This window comes from Diabrotica virgifera, chromosome 3 (genome assembly GCF_917563875.1).
Source record: "Diabrotica virgifera virgifera chromosome 3, PGI_DIABVI_V3a".
In the NCBI taxonomy this organism is placed as follows: domain Eukaryota; kingdom Metazoa; phylum Arthropoda; class Insecta; order Coleoptera; family Chrysomelidae; genus Diabrotica; species Diabrotica virgifera.
Window position 1 is genome coordinate 1,896,384 of NC_065445.1, and position 23,713 is coordinate 1,920,096.

At 31.5% G+C, this 23,713-nt stretch overlaps 1 protein-coding gene across 2 annotated transcripts in view; it reads right to left on the reverse strand.

The window, feature by feature from the left end:
* Positions 1–278: 278 nt before the first annotated feature.
* Positions 279–23,713, reverse strand: part of LOC114324429 (uncharacterized) — a 57,324-nt gene continuing 33,889 nt past the window's right edge. For both annotated transcript variants that reach the window (XM_028272277.2, XM_028272278.2), the window contains exon 3: positions 279–14,097. In XM_028272277.2, the coding sequence (XP_028128078.1) occupies positions 13,876–14,097 (222 nt within the window). In that variant the 3' untranslated portion in view covers positions 279–13,875. The remainder of the gene's footprint in view (positions 14,098–23,713) is intronic.

Consider the following 23,713-nt stretch of genomic DNA (forward strand, 5'->3'; position numbering starts at 1 on the left):
CAATTTGACAATTTCAATTGACAATATGAATTATCTAAGATAGTTGCAATATTTCTCCGCGACTCGCGCACGGTCGTTTCTCGTTTCCCTTCCAAGTACTTGCACACCGCGAATAGAGTTTATATGGTTTATCAAGGGAAAAGCAATAGCTGGGAAGCTACAGTTCATCAGAAAACGATGCTTTATTTAACATTTGTCCGTGTTCTCCGTAAATTGTCCTTTATTGTCCCAGTCCCAAAATTAAAATACCTAACTCAGGAAGTATTAAAACTACAAAAGAAAACAAACTATTGTATATTTTTTAAGGATTTATTATAAATAATCCAAAATGTAACTTAAAGATAGATAAGTGATAGCACCAACATATAAAACGGGGAACTTAACTATAGTAGTTCTGACAACTGTACTTTGGAATAAAATTTTCGAAGGTACTCGTTATTTGGTTACTTTACATTACATAGTAAATATAAAGCTACATTTCTGGGACACAACACACAACACTATTCTTACTATATAGTGGACATAGTAAGAATATCTTGAGTTTATTAATGAATTTTAGCTTGAATACATTGTGAATTATTTTATCATAATAGTAGTTTAACATTTACTTTAAATCAGTGTCGGATACACGGGGAGGGAAACCTCCCCCTCCCTCAACAAGGTCCAAAACTAAAGAAAAAATTGTTGAATTAAAATACATTATTAGCTGACATCCGTCTGTCCTTTATATCCTCCGTTATATGGAGTTAAAGACTGGACAATGGACAGCCTAAGTCTGACGTCACAAAATTGGGAGGAGCTTATATTGACTCCAAACAATTTTGTTTGTAACGATAAATTGTCATAAGGAATTTTTCATTTATGTGCTTTGTGTGGCAAAATAAGACTTCATTTGGGTATTTCCTTAAAGAAACTTGTTAATTAAGAGATTGTTATTCGTTTTTGCTCAGGTGGTTTTTATTCCTTACTGGTTGAAAATAAACATAACCTCAAAACTGTTTACGTTCTAATCATTGTATTAAATTAACTCGCCTGGGCAAAAACGAATAAAAATCTCGTAACTGACACGTTTCTTTAACTAAATACCTAAATGAAAAGTCTTATTTTGTCACACAAACCACGTAAACAATAAATGAAAAATTCCTTATGAGTGTTTAACCTTATAAACAAAATTGTTTGGAGTCAAATATAAGCTCCTCCCAATTTTGTGACGTCAAGACTTAGGATGTCCATTACCATAGCCACCTTTACTTAACGTAAAGTAAAGGTGGCTGTGTCATTACGGAAGCAACTGAAAAAGCTGTCACTTGCCAGCTTTGAGATGCTGTGTTACGAAGAATGTGGTAAATACCATGGACACAACACGTAACAAACACGGAAATATTAAGAAAGATGAAAAAAGAAAAAGACATACTCAACACTATGAAGGAAAGAAAAATGAGCTACAATATTCAAACGACAAACCATAAATGTCATGTACATAAATTTATGATTTGTGAAATGACTAATTGTCAATTAACGTCATTAAAAATATTCTATAATTGAGCAAAAATCTTTTGTTTTTCTGGTATAACCTTCGAAATTTATCTGTTATACTCCCAAACTTTTGAAATTTTCGACATCTACATTTATAAAGATATACAGTCGATGAAATGTCTGATTTCAAAAAAATGGAGGTAAAATGAAACAAAAAATAAACAATTTTAAAATGAAATGAAGATACTTTAGATAGCAATAAAACATATTGTATATGAGGAGTTAACTATAATTCCAACATATTGATTAAAGTCGTAGATATTTTTTTACAAGACCTTGTGCGTCAACAAAGGAATGGGAAACAAAGAAGCAAAAATACTCTGTTGCGCAGACGACGCAATATTGATAGCCCAAGATGAAGATAGTCTGCAAAAATTAGTCCACAGATAAATATAACAGCAAACGAATTCAATATGACATACAATATGACATATGACAATACTCTGGGTATTGAGATTTTTGAAGAAAAGAACTGTCGAAATAGGGGGAAAATAGAAGAGAAGAGATTTAATGCAAAAAGAAGAGTGGCTTAGCTCAGAAGAACAAATCAAATCGGCAGAGAGACACTGAATCTCAAGTGAGTATTCGGGCTAGCTTCAATACACTGAATATTGGCTTTAGAAATATAAAATGATAGATGGGATAATGAAATGACAGTAACAAGGAAGAAAATGAGACCCGTCAATACAAAAATGGAAGGAAAGTAGATAAGAATGCTAGAGATAAAATGATATGGAGGTACAACAAGGAAAGAAAAGAAAAAGGGCGCCAACTCGAACGGACAGCTCGGCTCTCGGAACCAAGACGTTGAAAAAGTTCGAGATTTTTTAAATAACGAATGACAGGAAATAAATGACACTGGATACAATCACCTGAAATGCAAAAGATGGAGTGGCAACCTTCCATGGAGGTATCAATAAGCAACGAACAAGCAGAATTGCATATAAAGAGGAAGAAGAATACCTTGTGGTAAGAATTATTGAATGTATTTCTGGATTATCCCAGTCTATCTGTGAAAAAATCATCGATTTCACGTAAGAATCTTAGCTCTTTAAGGATTTCTGAGGCATATATCTTTTAGAACCTTTAAAAACCTATACAAGATATATTCAGCTGTTTTTTTCTTTACTGACTAAATGCAGTTTTTAAAATTATCTCCTCATACTTAACTACGTTTACAAAATGTGATATAATACTTGGATGTCCCAGAATATTTGTTTTTAAATAAAAACTAAATCTAAATTGCATTGTTAAAATATTTACTTACGACATACTATAAAAATATACAAGTTATTACACTTAAAAGTTTACTACCAACCACCTAAAATATGTACACAAAATAAAGGGTTCGGATTTTAGGCAAGAAAGGAAAACATTTAAGGGTCCGCCAGACTTAAGGGGGTAGGCGCAAAATCTTGGTCAATGCTATTTAAATGCATTCGTTTTTTTTTTCGAAAATGTTTTAGAAAAATTTAAACGCAGAATGAAAGATTACATTACAAATTACCGAAAGTCCCTTAGAATAAACAAAAGTTTCTTTTGGATTAAATATTTGAAATTAAAAATCATACTAAATTTTTCTTTGTTTTTTACCCCTGTAACTTATTAAAATAAACGTTATAGAAGTTTTCAGCGAGTTTTCCATTGTGCGTTTAAGTTCAAAAAAATTACTTTAGTTTTCTCAGGATTCGAAAAAAATGAGTGCATTTAAATATATTGGGCCAAGATTTTGCGCCTACCCCGTTAAGTAACGAATCCTACCGAATCAATTGACATTTGAAATTCATTAACAGATATAAATAGGTTTATACAAGCTAAAAGTCATATATAATTTTTTTAGCAGTTGGCAATACATTCATGTCAAAGCAGTGACAACTAACACTCAGTAAGTATTAACACATACTATAGTTGATTTTTTAACCAAGAGGAGTAAACTAAAAAGACAGATTCACACCCAAGAAAGTTACTAGAAACGTCACCAAATTTATCTTCTTTTTTCGTTGATCATATCAGCTTTCGATGATAATCCATACATATTATATTAACACATCGCTAAAGAGTTTTAAAAACAACTGTTTTTATATAAAAGTAGACTAAAAATCTAAAAATTAAAGGAATAATGCAGAAAACAAAAAATCGCCGATATACTTAATTAACCTATAAAATGACAGAAGTGCCAAAATTTCATAAATGTCATTAGTGTCAAAATTTAATTTCAGTGGAGTAAGCTTGCCCGCGGTTGGACCAATTAGAAACAAGCATTACGGCGCGGTAAATTTGAATCACTCTTCTTGGCTAAAAAACAAACATTAGACATGTTGCATTTTTGGATACAGTTGGAGCATATACTTTCGAAGGAGTAAAAGAGAGTATATATCTAGGCTCATAAATCAACCAAAGTAATACAGTAACTGCTGAAATTAACAGAAGTAGAGGTGGATTCTAGAACAGTTCAAGAGCCACTATGGGTTGTAGAGCCAATGATTGTAACAATGTAACGATATGATACCTCGACAAGCGATGAGCTGTTTTACCAGAGACGACCGGAAGAGCATCCGTGTTGGCGCATAGCATCGCTGGGGGAAACCGAAGGGGAGGGCATCGAGAGCATATTTAAGGCGAGCTAGGAGAATGAGAAAATCAGTAATTGCTAGCGAATTGAACTAACCATGGCTCAACAGCTGCTGCTCACGTATTGAGCGAGCATTAGCTGGCTTGGCAATAGATGCACCGTATGTGAGGTGGGACTATGCCTAGGCGGACGCCACAGTAGTGACGTGGAGTCTTGCCATGCCCGTTATCGCAGTGTGCGGTAGTAGCGAGGAATGATCTCCGGATCGGAATATAGGGCTATGTTGATTTAACGTAGCGAGATTGTTATTGTATATAAATATACTGTTTATCGTATTATTTTAATGTTGCTATTATCATCGGATAACTGTAAGAAAGTTTAATATTGTTTTTCCTTTGCAGAAGACGGAGTTATATTTTATTTTATTTGTTTTAAACTGTATATAATTATATTTAATATATTTACTTTATTTTTAACTTGTGTTTTACCGAGTCTGTCGTCTTGAAAGGACTACCCGTTACAACAAGAGCATCATCAGTGTTACAAGCACTGATGATGCTCTTGTTAAAGCGAAAACGTTTTGTTAATATGTTTGTAGCCCTATAGGGGCTTTTTAAACTAATGTACCTTTTACCAGAACAAAATATTTTATTAAATTTTACTTGTAATTAAATGGTATACAGCCTGCTACAGTAATTTCTTCCTTACGAAGTTATAAAAACTTGGGGTATTATTTTCTCTTCTTTCTTCTATAAATAATAAAAGTTAGAAATTAGCATTCCATGAAGTATTGCTCGTTTTTTATTATGGTCTGTTTTTAAACCAATAGGAGTACTTTTATATAAAAATGTTGTTTTTAGAACTCTTTAGCGACGTATTAGTATAATATAATATGTATGGATTACCGTCGAAGGCCGATATGATCAACCAAAAAAGAAGTTGTATTTGGTGATTTTTCTAGTGACTTTCTTGAGCGTGAATCTGTCTTTTTAGTTTACTCCTCCTGGTGTAAAAACAAACCATAGAAAACTAAAGAATATATTGTATGAAACAATAAAAGGACAGACATTTGTAAATATAACGTCTGAATTTTATATAAATCAATAAAAAAATTATATCTCTATTAAAATTTCATATTTTATTTATATTTTACAATTACATAAAAAAACATATTTATATAGATATGCATATTATATTAAAAATAACATTATCTACCACTATATAATTTTATGTGTCTCTAATTTGGGACACTATATGCAATTAATTTGTAATTTCTGTCAACCTCATTACATCTGTCCAACGAATTTGAAATATTATGCTTGGCATGTCCAAGGGCTCCGTTTAGAAAGGCGATCCATATATTTACAAGAAGTATAAAAATGTGTACTTCTAAAGTAGAATTATATATTAGTATTATATATTATTATCTATTTTCCCATAAATACTAATAATTTTTTTAAATATAGCATACTTCAAATAATCTGATAAAAATAACTCTCAACTACCTTATCAATGTCGGATATTAGAATTGTGAATATAATCTGAGCTGTCAAAAAACTTTCTATTTTAATATTGAAAGTTCTATTCTGTACTATCAGAATTATAAAGAAAAATTTCACTAAAGCCAATTCTGCTATTACAGAAAGACAAAAATGCAGTTCAGTACCACTTGAGAAGAGTGAAGAACTATTTCAACGCAATTCTGGCTCAGATAATTAGAACACATTTTGAATTTAGTAACAGATCCACAAGAGTTCTTTACACAAGAACTTGAAAACTTCACAGAAGGGATCAGAGGTGTAACCAGAATGATCCTAAGGGGGAGTTACAACTACTTGATAGTCTCTGGGGGGGGGGGGGATTATAACCCCCAAAATGAGTTGGATTATCGAAACGAGTTGGAACACAGAAAGGGAGAGTGGCAAGATCAATGGCAATCAAGAGAACACAGTTTGGTGGAGGACTCAAACTGCAGAAAAAATATTTAGTACGTGGTAGTAAAAGTGAATCCAAATGACAGATACGAGGTAAAGAAATCTGGATACCATGATGGACCTCAGAGCACTTCAACGTGTGCAGAGTACATGAAGCCGTGGATAGATAACTACATGGAATCCGGGTCGGATTCCGAGCAGGATGGCCGAATGTAGATTTGTAAATATTTTACCTTAATTTTTAAGACACCTGTATATATTTTTTCTCTAATTATTAGTAGAAACACGAAACGAGCGGCTGTCGACACCCTTAGGGACAGCTGTGTGGGCGTATCTAATCGACGGGTAGTTTAGTGAGAAGATTGTGTTTATTTTCAATCGTTAAAGATAAACAAGGAGCCGGCTTGACTAATTTTTATAGTTTTAGTTTATTGGAAAAGGGCGGTACATACTTTGAACCAATTTTATTGGGTTGGGAACGTTGGTCCCCGCTCAGGGGAAAACGGAGAAGGGAGATTAGCCGAAGAGAATTTGTTTTTAGCGTAGGTGCGAGAGTTAGTCGATTTTAAGATCAGAACGACGACGGACGTGTTATTGGGGATAAGACGTAAAAAGACGCTTTAAAACGAATATTATGAAAAGCCGGTTATAATATTAATTAGATGCAATTATCTCTAAATACCTACATTTCTTTTTGGTCGCAAATTTTGGTCGCAATTACACAAACACTTTTACATTTCGTCAATTTAATAGTATCTATAATTTAGTTATCTATTTTATTAATTAAAACTGTTAAACATCACACGGACATTTATTACGATTGTCTTTAAAGAATCATAGTCATGCAAAATGCATAGTCATTATCGCTGAAACTGGGAAAGACCTGCAGACGCTACTAAACCCAATTTGTGATATTGGGAAATAGTTTGATTTAACAATAAACAAAGAAAACAAAAACCTGGATTATCAGTAAGGATCCAGATAAAAACTGAAGATATTGAACCAGTGGGCAAAATGAAATACTTAAGAGTCTGGATTACAGAAGGTCTAAATCCGAAATTCGATCAAGAATAGAGCAATCAAGAGCAGTTTTCTTGAAGATGAGGAAATTTCTGAGTAACCAAAGACTCAATCTACAAATACGATAAAGGATGGTAAAATGTTATATCCACTTTATCCTTTTTTATGGTGCTGAAGCTTGAACTGTCAATGTTGAGTTAATGAGAAAGCTGGAAGCTTTTGAGATATGGCTTTTTAGGAGAATTTTGAAAATACCACGGACTGGTTATATTAAGAACGAAATAGGGTTGCATAGAATGGGAAGATACAGAGAACTTTTGACCACCATTAAACGGAGAAAGATAGCATATTAGGGGCACATGCTTAGAAATGACAAGTAGGAATTGTTGCAGCCGATTATGAAGAGTAAAATCGAAGGAAAGGGGGTCCCCATAGACGATAACAAATATCTTGGTTGAAAAACATTTGTGACCGGACCGGATTAAACACACAGACGGTTTTAAGAAAAGCAGAAGATGGAGACGCATTTTCAATGGCATTTACTAACCTTCATTAGTGGAGTGCGCACCAGAAGAAGATCCACAGATTATTATATTTTTTAAGAAGCAGAAATTCCTGGTGTATTGGAGAATTGCATCTCGTAAGTTATATATTAATCTGTTTAGTTTTGGATGATATTCAGATCAGAGAAAGTGGTTACCAAAGATGATGAAACAACGGAGACAACGTAAAAACAAAGATAACAATAAATACAGTGAGATTATAACCACGAGATCAGGACGACGCTAAAACAAGGCGCAAGTAAAATACTTTGAAGGGAAATGAAAAGAGATCGATAACCTTTATTATACATTTGATCAAGTGGTAATCCAAAATGGTTTCGATTGTTGGTGATAAGGCAAGAGATTAAATAAATTCAGATCTTGTTGGCAATGTTAAAAAATATCACAGTTAATCAAAGATTAATTTGAAGCAGCTTAAAGATGTAGAAACTATGTACTATGTTACATCACAGCCTATGAAAGTCATAAACATCACGAATCATTCTTCATATACATCCCAATTTCTTAATACATATGTAAATTTCCAACCCATGATTCAAAGACTAATGTTATTTCCAAAAATGATTACATATTCATAAAAAAGAGTATCTAACAATTGCTTTTGATTAATCTTGTAATAACAATATGTAATATTGTTCCCATTATTACGCGAAATTAAAGTATTTTGTGCATTTTTAGAAAAGTTATTAATAATTTTCAAAAAAGTCTACTTTTGAAGCTAGTTTTGCAATAGATAAGCAACAAATTAACAAAAATAACTTTACAAGCTCTCATTTTAAATAATTTTATATATATATATATATATATATATATATATATATATATATATATATATATACATATATTTTTTAGTAAAATTGTGTCACTTTTACATTATAATTTATAATTCTTTTATTGTTTATTACGCCAGTCAATACGAGCACATTTTAATGAAATTGTGGGAATAGCCTCTACTTATCTACTAATTCAAAGTCTACCCTATGCCTAGAAGTGGCTAGAGAATATAATCCTAAGCAAAAACTGTTCTGTAATTTTTTTTGAGAACTTAATACTTTTTGAGATATTCATGGTTGAAAATTTGCCATATTCATTAAAAAATTACACATTTTCGGACGGTTTGTTGCGAATACCTTAAAAATTATGCAACTAATGAAACAAACTATACAACATTTTTGTAGCTTATGAATGAATAATCAAAGAGATTCTTTTCTTCATAAATCTGCTAGTTATTATATAAAAAGAGACATAGTAGGTGAAGAGACTTTTTTTGGTGCATGCTCAAATCGGTGTATTCAACGTAAAATAACAGAAATGGTCGATATTAGGTGATGATGCTACGTTACATTTTGTAGTGCTCAAGAGACTTTAAAATGTTCAAAAAGTTGGAAGGGTTAATGCATGGTTTTTGAAAAAAAAATCAAATTAAATTTATTAAAATCATTTAAATTTTTTTAAAAATCTTCTTTTTCTCCATGTCACTCGAAAATGCCAAGAGATGCAGTAATGAAAAAAAATTATCTAAAAAAACCCTACCTTTTTGTATTGTATCTTTTTTTCGTATCTCGAGTTACATGGAGAAAAAGGAAGATTTTTAAGAAAATTTAAAAATGTTCTTAAAAATCTGTATAATTTGATCTTATTTTTTTTTTCAAAAACCATTTATTTTCGTCCTTTGAACATAGAAATAATACTGTAATAAAAAGTATTGTAGAAGAAAAAGGATGCATTTAATTTCTGGTGGATGGGGAGTTAAATATACTTCGCATTTTATCTTCCCTAAAATCAACCAATATTCTGTTATTTTAAGTTGACTACACCGATTTGAGCATGCAACAAAAAAATCTTTTTTCACCTATTCACCTACCATACCTCTTTTTATTATAACTAGAAGATTTATGAAGAAATGAATCTCTTTGATTTTTCATAAACTACAAAAATGTTGTATATACATAGTTATAGATGCATAATTTTTAAGGTATTCGCAAAAAACCGTCCGAAAAGATGTCTTTTTCAATGAAAATCGCAAATTCTCAACCATGAAGTCAAAAAGTATTGAATTTTCAAAAACAATTATACAACAGTTTTTGTTTAGAATTAAGTTCTCTAATCACTTCCGTGATTATATTGATTAAAAAATTTTCCACCCCGGGAAGGAGTGGCAACCACCCTCAAGATAAAAGCGGCATAGGATATAGGGTAGACTGTGTTTAGGAAGTAAATCGATGTAGTAGGATGGAATTCGGAGCCAAATACCCTCATTGACTGCACTACATATTATTACCGTTTGTTAGTTACAAATGATGTAATATTTTGCATATTATGTTTATTATATTATACTGTTATCACCAAATTTATCAAAGGCAATTATTAGATATCTATATTAAAAAGTGTCACAAAAAAGTCTTTTATTTCTGTAATTTCTCTGGTCTATCACACTGTTAGTGGATGAAACTATTTCCTTATACAAAGCGTTATACATAGATAATTTATCTGCTTTAATAATAATTCAGTACTAAAATGTTCACTACATTATTCAATTTTTAATTGAAGTATAACACAAACAATCTGAATAATTTGTTGATATGAATAATACACCTTGATGATACATACGTCTAGACATGCAATAGTTTGCATTGTTTTGAAATGTATAAATATCTTCAATAGAACTTTGACCTCATGATTGCTGTTTTTGATTTATAATGCTATACAATATACAAAATATGTTAGATAAACCTACAAACAATTTCAACAACATCCCCACAGAAGTAAAACGATTTATTTTGATGTAAATGTATAAAGGAATATTGTTAAAGTTCTGCAAGCAAACTAAGAGTCGTTAATGTTTAGCTCAGAGGGGTGCTATTCTTCAAGGTGTGAAATTCTATCAACAAGGGATCTACCTGTTTTATGGAATGATCCCTTGTTTATTTAAGTACACATTTCCATCAATCGTACCCCGTTGAGTTGAATATTAATGACTCTCTTAGTTTACTTGCAGAACTATATCAAATGAATTACACTGTATAGGGAAACGTTGTTCCAAAAGTAATAAACAGATAACTGCACTACACGTTGTGTTTTATACAGTTATCAAGATTTTAACCCTGATAAAGCCACTGTCCTTTTAAATGGACACTCTACAAATATGTAGCTCTAATTTAGTAACACTGCTTTTTACAAGATATACAAACACTCATAGAACGGTGTCAAGATGTTAACTGTGGCGTATTCATATGTTCGGTTGACTTTGAGAAAGCCTTCGACAAAATACAACACAGAAGAGATGTTTAAAATGGCGCTAGAAGAAATCAAAGAAGACATATCAATTAACGGACCACTAATGAATAACCTCAGATATACAGACGATACAATGCTCCTTGCGGATAACAGAGAAGACCTGCAAATTTGGGTTGATCGCACTAAGCAGTACTGCGACAGGTATGGAATGGCTCTGAACACACACACACAAAAAACAAATATCATGATTGTCAGTAAGAACAGGATTAAAGACGAAATAATCTACGTTTGAGGAAAAGCTTTACAGAAAGTACCCAGATACAATTACTTGGAATGTAAGCTAAATGAACAATGGGACTGCTAAAGTAAAACGACGCAATGAGATCGGCCAGAACCACTTTCAATAAGATGGAAGCAGTATCATGCAATGGAAAACTGGAAATAGAAATTAGAACTAGAGTATAGAGATGCTACGTATCCTTTACCCTTTTATATGGAGTTGAATCCTGGATAATTACAGTCGCAACTGAAGAAAGGACTTGCCAGCGAGATGTGGTGATATCAAAGAATGTGGAAAATATCACGGACACAACACGTAACAAACAGGGAAACATTTAAGAAAGATGAAAAAAGAAAAAGACTTAACACTATGAAGGAAAGAAAATGAGCTACTTTGGTCACGTATTAAAAAATGAAAAATACGAGTTGATCCGATTGGTCATAAAAAAAATTAAAGGAAAAAGAGGACCAGGGAGAGGACATAGGTCCTGGTTGAAAAATTTAAAGCAGTGGAGTGGAAAAACAATAGAACCGTTGCAGACAGAGTTAATTGAGCCATGATGATCGCCAAGTTCTTTAGGATGAGGCACACGAAGAGGAAAGAAAAAATGGCAAGTAAAAAAAAGAAAGCAACGCAGTCAAAGCAGGCATTCTTGAAGCCTTTAAAAAGACAATAAAAAGAGGATCCAGCAAACCTTTGACGTACTAGTACACTTTAGAAGACCATAAATAATCATTTTTTTCAAGAACTTTTTTCTCAGAACCTTTATTAAAAATGGACATATAGTTGAGTCCCTGAATCTTTACCTGTGCGTCATCATAGAAAGCATACGAAATAAGTCGATGATAAGTCGGAAATTGAAATTTACTAAACGCAACAGCAAGTGACAGTAAGTGACTTGCTGTTGCGTTTAGTAAATTTCAATTTCCGACTTATCATCGACTTATTTCGTATGTTTTAAATGATGACGCACGGCTAAAGATTCCCGGACTCAACTGTAAAACTTTTTACATGTTAATATCTAACTCTGAGAAAGTACAAAAAATATATCTTTTTTCATTTATGCACGTACATTAATATTGTAGAGGGCGCAAAAGTCGAGGCCTCGAAAAATGATGGCGGACAGTTAATCTCAGAATTGGGACATCTGAAACAAAATAATCGTACTGCATTTGAAAAAGGAAGGTTTCTTAGATGACAATTTACGGATAACAAACTGAAGAAAAACGGGCGATTTTTTCACAAAATTTTTTCAAATTTCCTTAAAAACTTTTTTTTGAGGAATTTTTTACCATTAACGGTGGTATATTGTCACGTACGAAACCTTCCTTTTTCAAATGCCGTACGATCTTTTTGTTTCAGAGATCCCAATCCCGAGATTAACTGTCCGCCATCGGAACTACTTTTTTTCGAGGTCTCGACTTTGGCGCCCTCTACAATATTAGTGTACGAGCATAAATGAAAAAAGATATATTTTTTGTATTTTCTAAGAGTTAGATATTAATTAATATGTAAAAAGTTTTATGCTCATTTTTAATAAAGGTTGTGAGAAAAAAATCTTGAAACAATGCTTAATTTTGTTCTTCTAAAGTGTACTAGTACCTTAACCAATTTGCATAGTCACCCAAGACACAATGTTTCACTGATGATGGTCTGACAAGACCGAAAACGTTCTGGAATTTTTGTAATCAACTTGGATGATTTTCAAAAGTTTTTTTTAATAAAACATATACTATTTTACAAACGAAGTTTTTACTTCTTTATAATTTTTTTAATTAAGTATTTAAAAAATTCAAAAGAATAGTTTCGGACTTATTTGGGTTATGTATATGCCTCTATTAATCAAAGGGGCAACCAGGTCATTTTTGGATGTGAATTTAAACATGAAAAATGATTTCATTTCAGTCTTCGATTCGTGATGCTTAGTAACTAAAAACGGATTTATATGTAATACAAGAAAAGACCTTAGAAAAATAAGAATTTTACCGCCTGTCAACAACTTCATTATTTCCAAAATTTTATTTTCATTGAAGTACATTGTGCATTTAGTAATATTAACCCTTAATCACTGACGTGCGGTATGCCAGACCGCGCCGAATACATTTTGTTGTAAAAATTCTTTTATAAAAGATTACCATCTGTATACCTGTAAGTTATGTGTAATTGTACCTGCTCTTAAACTGCTGCAGTTTTAGTATGGTTTAGTCTTTGAGCTACGTTGACGTAAAATTTACTTGCGGTATCACATGCCGCATGTAAGTGTTTACGTTTCTATAGTTAAAAGCAGTCCAGTGTATTATTTCGTTATTAGTATGGCAACAAGTTCATCCAGTTGTTCTGCCTTCAACTGCTTTTAAAATTATTTTAGTATTTTTTAGTTACCAATACTGAAGTTTTTTTGTAATTCAGTTTATAAAGAATTTTGCAAGAACTTTCGCCATTTCTTTAATATTATCCATGCGTTCATAACTTTCTTGGAAAAATAAAGTTTGTTTTATTTGGAACAGAATTTTATTCTACAGTAGAATGAAGAATCATATTCAAGTTGATGTAAAAAAAGTGATATAAAGCAAATTCATATTGAAAACAAAGGAGAACTGGCAACGGTATGACATACCGCATGCCTGAATCTATGTCCTAAAACATCCACGTCAGTAGTTAAGGGTTAAAATTGTACAAGGGATAAAACTGAACTCTTTCAATGGTCTTTTCGGATAAATTTGCATATACAGATTAACCTATCGTGTCTTCGAATCTCGATTTGTACACATTTTCTCTATGTCTGCCGTCGAAAATTGGAGCAAGGATTCGTTCTGTTTCGCTAATACGTTTATTGAATCGTTCTCTGTCTCTGGCGTATTCCTCCCAAGGACCCTTTCGTGCTTTTCTGTATGCGAAAGACCACTGGACCATCTGATGGATTTCGCAAAGGTCTTCGTTATCGGCGAATCGAACCTAAAATAAATTTTTAAGTATAGTAGTACCAGTTATCTAAGAAACTCGTTAATATTCAGCTCAGCGCGGTGCTATTGTTTGAAGTGTGGAATTCCATAAACACGTAGATCTCTTGTTTATGGAATTCCACACCTCCAACAATAACATCCCGCTGAGCTGAATGTTAATGAGTCTCTTAGATAACTTGTACTACTATAGAAAGTGTTAAGAAAACTAGCTCTAGTCGATTCGCTAAACTCAGACACAACTGGCTAGTGATTTTATTAAGTAATTTTGCCAATTTTGGTAAAATTGACAAAGGGTGATTCCATCTCAAATCACTCAATTTTGGATAAAAAAAAATTTTGGATCTCCGATTTTTTTGAAAATTGGTATATAGCTTCTCTGCAGGGCGTAAAAATAAGATATTTAAGGTAAAAAAATCTTCTTTTTTTCTCAAAATGTTATTTTATGCGATTTTACAGTGATGTAGTGTTTATTTAAACAAATTTGCATTTTTTATCGTAGAGTATCAATGGAAAACATAATATTTTAATAGAAAGGCCTCAAAAATGTCATTATATGGCATTATAACAAGTTATTTTGATTCAAAACAAGTTTTTGATCAAATTTTATGGTGTAGAAAACGTTAAAATACATTTTTACATTTTCCCCCATTCCCAAAATACATCACAATCGATTTGGCTGAAAATTTGCCCACAGATAGCCAAAATATAGGACTTTAAGTGGTTAGAAGGATTTGAATTATATTACAATACCAAAAAAGTTACATGCATATCATAGTCAAAAATATAGGCGTCTACTGTAAGTACAATTAACTCGGAAAATATCGACCTCACGACAAAAATTGTTAAAAAAAAATTGTAATAATTGTAAATATGATTTATTTTGAACAATTTCAGTTCCTACCATTTTTGACGAAAAGTTAAAAATGGCGGAAATATTGAGCAAAACAGGTTCTCTTTTAAAAATCAAGATGGCGGCTAACGTAACGGAGGAATTCATTCGCGATTTTAAATTTAGGCTACTATTGACTCCCCTAAAGATTAATAAAATAAAATTTTGGGCAGCTCAGCATGCAAGGTCAAAAATGCTATCCCGACTGGACTAATATACTTTTGAGTCTGATATTATTGCATGTAACTTTTTTGGTATTGTAATATAATTCAGATCCTTCTAACCACTTATAGTCTTATGTTTTGACTATCTGTGGGCAAATTTTCAGCCAAATCAAGTATGATGTATTTTGGGAATGAAGGAAAATGTAAAAAACGGTTTTTTAACATTTTCTACACTATAAAATTTGATCAAAAACTTGTTTTGAATTAAAATAACTTATTATAATGCAATATAGTGACATTTTTGAGTCCCTTCTATTAAAAAATTATTGTTTCCATTGATACTTTACGACAGAAAATGCAAATTTGTTTAAATAAACACCAAATCACTGTAAAATCGCATAAAATAACATTTTGAGAAAAAAAGAAGAAGAAGATTTTTTGACTTTAAATATCCTATTTTTACGTTCCGCAGAAGCTATACACCAAGTTTCAGAAAAATCGGAGATCTAAAAGTTTTTGCCTGGGTGATTTGACTCAAAATGTACTCAAAAAATAAATACTAAATAGTTACTAATTTTGGCAAAATTGGCAAAAAACAAAAAAATTACCGACTAAAATCTCTAGCCTAGCCAGTTGTGTCTGAGTTTAGCGAACCGACTATACCAACAAAAACTGCAAGTTTTGAAAGTTGTAAATTTGCTGTATTGGGACCGTGCAAGTTCGCCAAAGCGACCTCTATTTCTACGCTCTGTACTTTTATTCGCACTTTTAATTATATTCACCAATTATATTAGTCCTGGTTGCTGGATAATTGTCAAGGCCATAGTCCAAAAAAATAATAAGAAGAAAAAATAAGATGCAGGTTATGTTATGCAAACGTAAACAATTGTATGTAGTAAATAAAATTAGTTATTAAAATGCAGTACTGCAAGCAAAATACAATTAATTAAATTTACCTTTATATAATAATTGCATCTCATATCAATATTGTGGAGCAATATATAATTTTTCTGCTTCAATGACAGAAGGTATGAAATATACGTCAATTTGACAATTTCAGTTGACAATATGAATTATTTAAGATAGTTGCAATATTTCTCCGCGACTCGCGCACGGTCGTTTCTCGTTTCCCTTCCAAGTACTTGCACACCGCGAATACACTTAATAACTAATGCCTTATGTTTAAGATGAGACAAATAATTTTAGTCTATAGCAAATGTAGGTATAGTATATAAAAACAAGTGAGAGGTCCGTAAAAAATAGCATTTTACCCTATTATCTGTAAGAAAATCACAGTCTTTAACATTAAAATTCGAAAATTATTTTTATCGCCAACTGTCACTAAAGACATTCATTATTGTACGGGTCATTCCATTTCAAATCACTCAATTTTGGAGCAAAAAAAATTTTGGACCTCCGATTTGTCTGAAAATTGGTATACAGCTTCTGCGGGACGTAAAAATAAGATATTTAAGGTCAAAAAATCTTCTTCTTCTTTTTTTCTCAAAATGTTATTTTATGCGATTTTACAGTGATTTGGTGTTTATTTATACAAATTTGCATTTTCTATCGTAAAGTATCAATGGAAAACATAATATTTTAATAGAAGGGGCTCAAAAATGTCAATATATGGCATTATAACAAGTTACTTTGATTCAAAACAAGCTTTTGATTAAATTTTATAGTGTAGAAAACGTTAAAATACCGTTTTTTACATTTTTCTCCATTCCCAAAATACATCATAATCGATTTGACTGAAAATTTGCCCACAGATAGACAAAACATAGGACTTTAAGTGGTGAGAAGGATTTGAATTATATTACAATACCAAAAAAGTTACATGCAATATTATAGTCAAAAATATAGGCGGCTACTGTAAGTACAATTAACTCGAAAATATCGACCTCACGACAAAAATTGTTAAAAAGAAATTGTAATAATTGTAAATACGATTTATTTGGAACAATTTCAGTTCCTACCATTTTTGTCGAAAAGTTAAAAATGGCGGAGATATTGAGCAAAAAAGGTTCTCCTTTAAAATCAAGATGGCGGCTAACGTAACGGAGGAATTCATTCGTGATTTTAAATTTAGGCTACTATTGACTCCCCTAAAGATCAGAAAAATAAAATTTTGGGCAGCTCGGCATTCAAGGCCAAATGCTATCCCGACTGGACTAATATATACTTTTGAGTCTGATATTACTGCATGTAACTTTTTTGGTATTGAAATATAATTTAAATCCTTCTAACCACTTAAAGTCCTATCTTTTGGCTATCTGTGGGCAAATTTTCAGCCAAATCGATGATAATGTATTTTGGGAATGGAGGAAAATGTAAAAAACGGTATTTTAACGTTTTTTACACTATAAAATTTGATCAAAAACTTGTTTTGATTCAAAATAACTTGTTATAATGCCATATAATGACATTTTTGAGTTCTTTCTATTAAAATATTATGTTTTTCATTGATACTTTACGACAGAAAATGCAAATTTGTTTAAATAAACACCAAATCACTGTAAAATCGCATAAAATAACATTTTGAGAAAAAAGAAGAAGAAGATTTTTTGACTTTAAATATCTTATTTTTACGTCCCGCAGAAGCTATATACCAATTTTCAGACAAATAGGAGATCCAAAATTTTTTGCCTGAGTGATTTGACATGGAATGTACCGTTTGCCCTCATTGGGGGTAGTAAAGTAACACTTTATCGTACTGAAAGAAGAATTTTACGTTACCTGCCACGATTATTAATCAAATTAAGCGATATTGAATGTAAAGTGGTCGATGGCAGTAATCGATTATTTACTTGAATGAACAACATTTATTTACTTTATTTTTATTAAAAATATTGTACAAAATTTGCGATATTATCAATTAAATTTATGTCAAAAAGTGAAATTCTGTAGTATTTTGTAATTATATTCATTTAAAAAAAAAATTATTCGTAGAAAAAATATTTTCACATATTCGAAAAGCTGGTATTTTACTTTACCGATTTAGTAATTATTCAATATTGCTAACTAACGATTAAAAATCGAAAGCGGCCATCTTCAAAAAGTTATCTGTCATCACTGTCATGAAATTATTATTACGTCTAAAATTTAAAAAGTTCTTCAATCGTAAATTGCAATTCAGTGTTAAAACCAATATCAAATTATGTTGGTGATAAAATTTTGTATGCACCAAGTCAGTAAAGACTCTTTATCGAACTCGTCTGTTACTCGCCTCGCTCGCTACGCTCGCTCTTCTCGTAATATCAGACTCGTTCGATAAAGAGTCACTTTACTGACTTGGTACATAAATAACTATAATTCAATCGTTTTTACTTGCAATCTAGTAAGGCCAGCATTAACAATAACAAGCAACAACAATATTGCCCGATATTCTAATCAATAAGAGATAAGATATAGGTAACCACATACTTCATGCAGTCCTAGAAAAAAAAGTGAAATTCAGTTTTTAGTTTCGTATTTATGTTTTTCTCGTTACTAATGTCATTAGTTACTTGATTTGATACTAATTTCGGCCATTTTATCTTGTGTAGGTCATTAAAATTGTGCCTATTTTACATAGACAAAAACATTGATTTGTTATTTACATACCAATGCAATCAACTTTTGGTATGCATCCGATAAAAATAAATTATCGGAATTTTTGGTATTTAATTTAGATAATATTACATAAATGTTTACACTTAAATAGTAACTCCATGACATAAATCCATACAAAACCATTATATGCAAGTCAAAAATTTTGCTCTTATAGGAGGTTTGTTATCAACTGAAAATCAAAGAATATATTTTTCTATAACTGTGATATACAAATTTTAAACCCAAATTGGATATTTCCAGCTATCTTAGGTGAATTTAAATTTATTTGTCTTCTATTCAATATTTTCTAAGAACTATTTATTTCCCATCCCATAATTAATTACCTAACAATTACCTAATTTTCACTTATTCTACACAAGTAAATAATAATGGAAAAATACCAAATATAAATAAAAACGTGTGATAGTCTTTGAACCTAGCTAGTGATACAGAAATATATCTATAGTCTAAACTTCCAATTATCACGTATTCAATATAAATATGTATGATATGGATGATATATTATGTACATAAACTATAGATTTAATTCAGTGAGGTCGTTTTACTATCTACCACAATTTTATATATTTGTTTTGGTAACATGTCTTATGTTCCATGAACAATTACACATCTCTTATTAAAAGCCAAAGTTTTTATATAAAAAACCCTTGAAATAAAATAGACGTCAATACCAAACTATTATTGTATCATAATAAACCAGGACAGATCTGTGAAAAAACGTATATTTTTGGATGTGCGAGGTGGCATTCGGATTTTTGCAGATAAAGTTCGGTGACAACTTCAACAATAATAATTGACTTATGCTTCTTCTCAAATATGCCCGAAACATTAATAAAAAAATTAAAATATTTAAAAATTTCGAAAAATATCGATTTTTTTAAACTTCCATTGCTTATAACTTTAAAACGATTCATTTTGGAACAAACTCATACGGAAATAAAATAAAGATATTTGAATTTTGTATAAAATACGACTAGTTTAAAATGTCTTAAATTATTACCCCTGCTGCAAAATAGCAATAAATAGAAAATAAGGGGACAAAAAGACTGTTTTTATTCAATGTTTTTTAACCACTTTGGTTGCAGTTAGAACCTTCACAATTCGCTTAGAAAATTCTTAATATACTTAAACCGTCCACAAAATTTCATTAAAATCTACCTAATAGATTTTGCATAATAATTTTGCAATCTAAATTTTTTTAAAAAAGTTCAAATTTTTTAAAAACTTTTAACAAAAAGTAGATCATTTAGAAGTTTGCTATTTTTTTACATATAAAGAGGTTCTCTACCTATCTAATACACTTTACAGAATTAAAATCGGATTATTTAAGCGGCCTCAGCACTGTTCTAAAGTTATAAACAATGTTTTGGCTTATAAACAAATACAGTAAGGACATTTGAGTTGGAATAAATTCATTTTCTTGAGAATGGGCGGCTCTGGAGATAAATCCCGAAACAGATCAATTTTTATTTTTAAATTATAATTTTTTGGCATAAAGATCATACTAGTGACGTCATCCATCTGGGATGATAACGTAATCTAAATATTAGAATTAATTTAATTATTTTTTTTTTCAAGCCCTGTATAAATAATTATGTTAATGTTTATATTAGTGAATACAAAATTAAATAGCCGTTCGATTGAGCTATCACACGGCAGCTATTCTCATTTAAAAAAATCCAAATATATACCAAAAAATTAGGATTTAAAAATAAAAATCGACCTGTTTCAGGATTTATTTCCAGAGACGCCTATTCTCGAGAAAATGAATTTATACCAACTTAAACGTCCTCACTGTATTTGTTTATAAGCCAAAAAATTGTTTATAACTTTAAAAATGGCCGATTTCGCAATTTTTAAATGTTTAATCGCTTATATGTCAAAAACTATCAACTTTTGAGAAAAGTCAATAAAGACTTTTTCTGTTTGAAATGATCCAAAAAACCTAAAAAAACTTTGTTCGATGCAAAAAAAAATAATTTTAGGAAAAAAACAAAAAAAAAACGTTTAAAAAAATTTTGACCCACTTTTGGTCCTGGCAACATGCAAATTTGTTAAAAGGGGTCCTTTTTGAGTAAGACTGTGCTAAAAATTCGAATCGGAATATTTTCCTAGCGGATGCACAGTGGCTTTCTGGACTAATGTGAGAACCGAGTCATACTCCGGTCAACTTACGCATCCGAGGCTACAAAAATTACCATCAAGCTGAAAATTGGCAGGTTTGTTCAAAATACCATCATAAATGAAATCTACAAAGTCCTCATAAATCCGACCCGTGCTAAAAATTTTACGCGGGGTCAAAGGTCACCAAATATGGTTTTTAGCGATTTTCAGCGAAACGGTAAATTTTATCGTAAAATTAGTTCTAACAAAAAATGTAGATTAGATAATTATCTATAAAAAATGCCTTATTACTTTTTTTCCTGAGAGCCACCGTTTTTGAGATATAACGATTCAAAAAGTGGTAATCGTCATAATATGCGCACACGTTTCCACACCACCTTTGAGGTAGTGTACTTAACGCGTTTTTTTAACGTGGTTTCCCCAGTAGGCCTATTCCACGGATCTGTTATGATTCTGTTTAATTTAAAGCTATTTAATAATTGATATTGGCAAGGGTTAAAAATGATAAAAGTTATATAAAGCGGTATAAATTAAAAAAAAGGGAAATTTATCAAACTGGTTCATAATTATCTAATACTTCTGCTTCCCTTGTCCTTCTTCTCATTGTTCTTCTTCCTCTTCTTCATCTTCTAGTTCTTCTTCTTCTTTTTCATCTTGTTCTTCTTCTTCTTCATCCTGGGTGCAAGTAAATTGTCCCAATAATGACACATCGCATGGCTCCTCGATAGAATCAAATGAATCCTCAATTGTTGGTGATTCAGCACGACCGGTTTTGACAATTAGTGCATGCTACCGAACAAAACAGTCCAACTTTTTTGCAACCACATTTAGCGCTACATCCCTTTTTACAGTTGCAAAAAATTGTGTTCAGGAGTTTTTCCGGCGCAGGGGGGAGTGAAGTTTGAATTGGTTCTAATGAACTGTCGACTAATTTCCATTCCCAGTCTTTTGGATCTAGCTGATAACCAAGCCACGCTTGAACTTGTTAATATACCCGACAAAGATGTTGATGAGCAGCCGCTGAGGTTGGAGGAAGACAAGATAACTGCACTTGTTTTTTGTTTCGAGTACTTTTAAAAAAACATGCATATCGAAACTTATCTAAACACGTAGTTTTCTTAGGCGCTCCATACATAGAGAGAAGAAAGCTAATTCCGTTGGAAATAACTTCTTGTGGAGTCGAATTAGTTTTTTTAAAAACTTCAGCACATTCAAGTAAATCTTGTTTTTCAAACATTTTAAAAACAGTCGTTTAACCCCCCCTGAAAAATGCAGATGTTGTATCACAGCCAGTTATTGCGTGTAAAAATAGTATATGATTGTGACATTTTGCAAAAGTAGATAAACTTTTCGATGAATATATTTCCGATTGGTTTTGAGCTTTTCCAGGTTTTAAATAAAAGATAGTTTTTTCGATTGGAGTTCTACCAGTGAGTAATACGAGCAAGTCTACATCTTCACCTACAACAATAGTTGTATTTGTTAAGTTGAATTGCTCTATGGCTGTTTCAATTATCATTACGTCAGCATCATTATTAGCTTGTTTTACCTATATATTTTCAGCAATAAACTTAGCTTTCAGCATTGAAATGAACCGAGATTTGTTGTGAGTACAGTCGAACCCGCTTAATAGAATACCGGTTATAGGAATATCCCGCTTTAAGGAATAGTAATTTGAGGTCACGAAACGTTTCTACTAGCCACTTATGATCGGTTATTAGAATATCTCGGATATAGGAATAGTTTTGGTTGGCACGAAGGCTATTCCAATAAGCGGGTTCGACTGTATTTGCAAGAAATTTCTGTTGAGTGGTAGATACTGTCATAGATTGATCAAAGAAAATATTAGAAGATGAAGATGTTGCTAAAGTTCTACGACGTTGTCCTGCAGCTCTAATATTTCTCGTAAAATCATTATAGCCATCAAATAAAGTTGTCTTTCATTATTATGTTCAAACCCTTCTGAGAAAAGAATAGGTGGGGTGATTAGATTAGCCGACGAACGTGTTTATTCCGACAAAACCCATCTTTACAAATTGAACTAAGGCGCATAAATAAAAAGTATTATTGTAAGGTAATACTTTGTCATATCAATTTACTATTTTTGTTGGGATTAAGCCGTAAAATTCAAATAATTCTTATTATTTTCGCGTTACATTCACTTTGTAAAGATTTTTTTGTTGGCACTGTAATATAATACAGCTTATACATTGCATCCCTCGGTAGACCGCAAGCTGTATAGTAGAAACATTATCATATTTATAATCTTATATTATTATGTGTAAGTAAGTTGACCGATAGAATATTATGTTTACTTGTATTACAACTTCAGTGATGTATATACCTGGTGTACTAACTAATACATATTATGACGATTAGAAGTCTTTCAACTCTTTGAATCGTTGTATCTCAAAAACAGTGGCTCTTAGGAAAAAAACTAATAAGATATTTTTTATAGATAATTATCTAACCGACATTTTTTGTTAGAGCTAATTTTACGATAAAACTTGCCGTTTCGCTGAAAATCGCTAAAAACCATATTTGGTGACCTTTGACCCCGCGTAAAATTTTTAGCAGGGGTCGGATTTATGAGGACTTTTTAGATTTCATTTATGATGGTATTTTGAACAATCCTGTCAATTTTCAGCTTGATGGTAATTATTGTAGGCTCACTCCTATTTTTGAGTCTAAGTAGGCCGGTCTATCATGAGAGATATAAAAATCGTGAAAGTGAGAAACTAGAGGGAACTACGCACAAATCGAAATAAGTGGTAGAAAATTGTAACGAAAGCCAAGTCATATAACAAACTTTACAA